The following is a 4,801-nucleotide window of genomic DNA, read 5'->3' on the forward strand; positions in this document are numbered from 1 at the left end:
GGACTTCCGATACCTTGAGCAAGCAACAGCAAACCCTAAGAATGCACATCGACATACCCAGGGCTCAGCTTCTGATTGAAGAGAGAGACACAATGGAGACCATCGGTAAGGTGCCGATTTGCGACTTTACGCAGCGTGGCTGCTACGGCCGTGCCCTCCCAGCCCAAACACTAGTGCGTGGGGGACGGTAGACGTGAGACCGTCTCGAAGGCCACGTGAGCAAAGCCGTTAGAAGGCAGAGAACTGTTACTGAGGGGAATGGTGAGTACCGGCAAATGTGGAGGCAAAGCAGCTTATGCACACCTTGGAGGTCACCCGGGGTAGGCGGTCCCCAGCTCGGATCCACTTCGGGCCTTTCCCAGAGAGGCTGTTGGTGCCGCTCTGTGGAACAAACACCTGTGATCACATAGATCCAGAAGGGCCACACGCCAAAGCCCTGTCTCAGAAACACAGCCCGTGTCTTCCTCCGCTCCAGTAAGGCCTGCGTTAAAGGGAACGTTCAAACTCTGCTTAAAGCCTAACAAACAAACGTCTCTGCACAGAACCTCTTTTCTCCAACCCCTAGCACCCCGTACACATTCTGGAAGATGCTTCCCAGTGCTTTGGGGGTCGCCCAGGCCTCCTATTCCACGATTGCAAAACCGACACCCAAAAAGCTTTGGAGACTTGTTTGCCCAGAACCAGGCATCCTGACGCTCCCTGGCCTCTTCCCATTGCAGTCCACCGTCCCGCACTGCCTGCCTAGATCGTTCTGTTTATTCTAGAATCAGAGACTTCACATTTCCATGCGGTAATGATCAGAAGGATAGCTCGCATTTACTGAGAGTTCTCCAAATGTCACGTACCCATATGAGCATTTTAGGGGCATTATTTAATTGAACCCTCCCAACCAGTACAGGAAGGCGATACCACTAAGTGACTGGGAGGTAGACAGGTTACACAGCTTGAGGGGTCACGTGGAAGGCTAGGAGCAGGCCCCCGCCAGCCACCTATTGCCCCTCTCCACCAGTCACCTGCTTCCATATCAGCAGGCTACGTCCCAGAATCCCTCACCGTGGAAGAATCACCGAGCTGTTCCGTTTCCATGGGAACAGACTCTGCGGCAGGTTGCCAAGGCTGCCTCTTTTCGAACTTCGCTCTTTGTTTATTCTGGAAAGTGTTTGCTGCCAGTCAGTCCCAGAGCAACCCTTTCCTGTGACTTGGCTAAAACCACCCAGCTCCTGGCACTTACCTCGGTACCTCCTGGCAGCAAGGCAGTGGTAAATGGCCGGGTTGGCAGAACATCTCCATTGCTCTTTGCCCCCGCCCCACAAGAGCAGAGACATCTTGATCTAATGGCTCATAAATTCTAAGGCCTGGGCTTCCCTGGCTGGATTCCAGCTTGCTCCTGGAGTACCAGCACGTAGAGGAGGCTGGGCAAGTCCAATGTGGCTTTCGACCAACCACCTTCGCTTGAATGCTGCCATGGTGTATGAGGAGTCGCTCCTTATCCTGAAACACACAAGGCGGTATCAGCTCGCCCACATCAGGACAAGGCACCATGTTGTGTTTTTGATAATCTTTTCATTGGTGTATCTGGAATCTCTCTTGTAAATAGATTGGGCACTAAAACTAAAATTTCCTTTGAAACACCAAAACATAGTTTTTTCGATCTCACACTCTAGTTACAATACTTGCTAGGTGTTCCTCTCTAGCCGTTATTAATTCTACCTGCGGCAGTTAAGATGGATGCCTGGGTGGGTCCTGGGAGCTACCGCCTCCCAGTTGGCACCGGCCCAAACCAGAGAAGGAGCTGCTCGTCATTCCTGCACATCATGACGACCCTTGGCCAGCGACGCATTACATTCCTCGCAGGATCATCTGTCACCACCAAGAGTCACGTACCCCCGGGCGATGCCTGACAGTGGGTCAATGGCATTCGCTCATTATTGGGGAAATAGAAATGTGATGCTTTAGGCCACCCTGGGCTGCGACTGTGAGGGTCCAGGGTGAGAGTGCCATTAGTGCCTACCCAGAATGAACGGTTAACCCCACCCACTGACAGGCGCCCAAAATTCCCCATTAAAAGTTTGTAAACTGGCCCCGCAGACAACCTGGTCGATTCCTGACTAATATTCCTAACTACCTGGTGAGAACCACAGCACGTGGGTATTGCTAATGAAAAACAAGTGTAGACACCGAGCCTCTGCTGCCAGGTCCAACTGGAAGAAAGTCGCAGAAATGCCACCCTGTTTGCGGGGCATGTGAAGGCTGCGGGGCCAGCGCCCCACGCACAGCCCTTCCCTGGCCGCAGCCCCACCTCCTCTGGGCCACATGATGGGACACTGGCAGACATCTTGGCAGCCTGCCCTCTCCTCCTCTGCCAAGAAATTTTATTCTGACTTCAAGAGGCTTTCCTTTCCTGCCAGAGCCTGAGTAATTGGATTTGGTGAGGTTCGTTCTGTTCAGAGCCTTTTTTGGGCACAGAAGTCTAGCTGTATTGTTGATGACTTTTCCAGCACCGTTCTGTGTCAAGGCACGCTGCAGGGTGGCCCTGCTGGCCCATCAACTCGGAGGGACACCGTCACAGGCTGCAGTGCTGGAAAATGTATGAAAAATCTAGATAGCCTAACCGCAGTTTCCCTTGGAGTGAAAAAGCTCTTAAGAAAGGGTGAAAAATATCACAACGAAGTAATGAAAATCTTGAGACCACGCTCCCAGTTCACCTGAACCCAGGCTCCTGCTTCTCAAACCTTCAAGTGCCTACGCCAGTAGGACTTGGGAAATCTGACAAGTGAGTCATTTTGAGAAGTCAATTGAAGGATGCTCTGGAGTAATTAGAGCTCAGAAGAGGCGGGAAGAAAAGGAACGCACCTCAAACCCTTTCAAACGGGGGGCTCCGTAAGCCTTTCTCTTGTCTTCCCCGCACCCCCCACCCCCAGACGCTTGCCAGGTTCAGTGTGAGAGCCGGCCCAGGCTAGACCACCGCCATGGCCTCTTCCCGTGCTCAGACAGCTCATTTCAGATGGCTCCCAGCACTGGTAAGCTTTTGACAAACACATAAATCCCAAACTCTGTGAAACGGGCAGCTGCAGCAACAAGCCTTCCACATCGATGTCCCCTTGAAGAGACCGAGGCCCGGGGAGAGGAGTGACCCTTCTCTGCGGCCAGTCTCTCTCGCTCACGCTCCAAAGCTAACCCGCAAGGATAACCTTCTGTTTCTAACATTCTAGACCCATTCTAAGACAACACTTGAATTTTTAGCTGTTTTTGTTGCTTTAGATGATGTTGTTATTGTTGCCAACAAGGATAATCCAGGTACTTAGGAGACAGAAGGCCAGAGTGTCCTTTAATAGGGGATAAATGCGTGTGGCTCTGTGTGTCCCTGTTGTCCTGCAGATGATCGCTCCACGGTCCTGTTGACGGACGCTGACTTTGGAGAGGCAGCTAAGCAGAAGTCCCTGACGGTGACGCACACGGTCCATTACCAGTCGGTGTCGCAGGCCACCGGGCCCTTGGTGGACGTCTCGGACGCTCGGCCGGGAACGAGTGAGTGGTCCCGCAGCACTGAAGCTGCGTGGGTGAGGTGATGCTGACGGGACGTTACCTGCTCTGTCCCTGACTAGAGCTTTGTTCTTCGGTCTGAACTGTTCTTAGAATCATGTCAGGTGGAGCCAATGACTTGGTATGAGTTTGCTTATGATGAAAGTGCTAGAAATATCAAGTCAAGTTCATTTTTTGTACTTAAACGACACAGGAAAAGACGAAGGCAGCTAGCACTACTGCGTACCTACTCTGTGCCAGCCCCAGGGTAGAAAGATGGCGTCCTGGCCACCCTCTTGGCCATAGCCCCGTGAGGTGCTGACTCTTGCATTAGATTCCGAAGCTCCCTCTTCACAGCTGAGAAAACTGAGTCTCAAACAGTTAGATAAACAGCCCAACGCTGTCCACATAACGTGCTCTGTAAACCAGACTCTGGGCGACCCGTCTGTCCTCGGCGCTGATGCTTTTGTCTTGAGCACGCCGTTTGATAAAAACAGAGCTCTGGCTAATCTGGGGATTGTGTTTGGTTTCGTTATTAATATTTGCATCTCTAATATATGGAAATTAATTTCCGTGATGAAATTAAACCCCCTAATAGGTATCTAGAGCTTATTAATTAGATAGTCTTGTTCCTTCATAATTAAAATTGTTCCTAAATCTCTTTAAAGGCTGAGAAATTGATATCCCAATTATTATCTTTCTTGGAAGCTTTGATGTCTAGCTTTTAGATCTCTAACTATCTGCAAAAATTTACTTCAAGTGTTATAATTAGAAAAATAACGTTAACAGCTATTTTCATAACTTCTCACTCGGAAGGCATTTGCATGAGCTTCATGAAGCAAACTGGTCGATTCCTAACTAACATTGCAATAAGCAGGAAAACGGTTTTGACAGTTCCTGAGATTCACTGGAAAACTCTTTTTCGAGAACACGCCAAAGAAGCCTTATTTCTCCCTTCTGCCGACCCTTCCCTCCTCCCTCCTTTGATGACGTCAGTACGTCCTGAACGCCAGTTGGACGTGAGTGAGAACTAGCTCTGCCAAGGGGCGTGTGTGAGCGAGCACCTTGCTCTTAACAGTTGCTTCAGGGTCTCACGTCCTCCCCAGGGCTGGCTTTTCCATCGTAATCCACCTGCTCCTGCTTCTGGCCACCTCGGGACCACACCAGTGGCTTTCTGAGCCACCTGTCACAGTTAAAGCAGGGCGATGTTATCGCTCCCGGAGGACTTAGATCCGTGGGTCCTGGACTTCTGCCTTTCCTTGTCCCAGTCAACGTGGAA

The 4,801-nt window shown here is 50.9% G+C and overlaps 1 protein-coding gene across 1 annotated transcript in view; it reads left to right on the forward strand.

Moving 5' to 3' along the window:
- DSCAM (DS cell adhesion molecule) overlaps positions 1-4,801 on the forward strand; it is a 540,559-nt gene that overhangs the window by 511,163 nt on the left and 24,595 nt on the right. The window contains exons 31-32 of the mRNA XM_015593080.1: positions 1-105; positions 3,379-3,528. Of these exons, the coding sequence (XP_015448566.1) occupies positions 1-105; positions 3,379-3,528 (255 nt within the window). The remainder of the gene's footprint in view (positions 106-3,378; positions 3,529-4,801) is intronic.

This window comes from Pteropus alecto, unplaced genomic scaffold (genome assembly GCF_000325575.1).
Source record: "Pteropus alecto unplaced genomic scaffold, ASM32557v1 scaffold97, whole genome shotgun sequence".
Taxonomy (NCBI): Eukaryota; Metazoa; Chordata; class Mammalia; order Chiroptera; family Pteropodidae; genus Pteropus; species Pteropus alecto.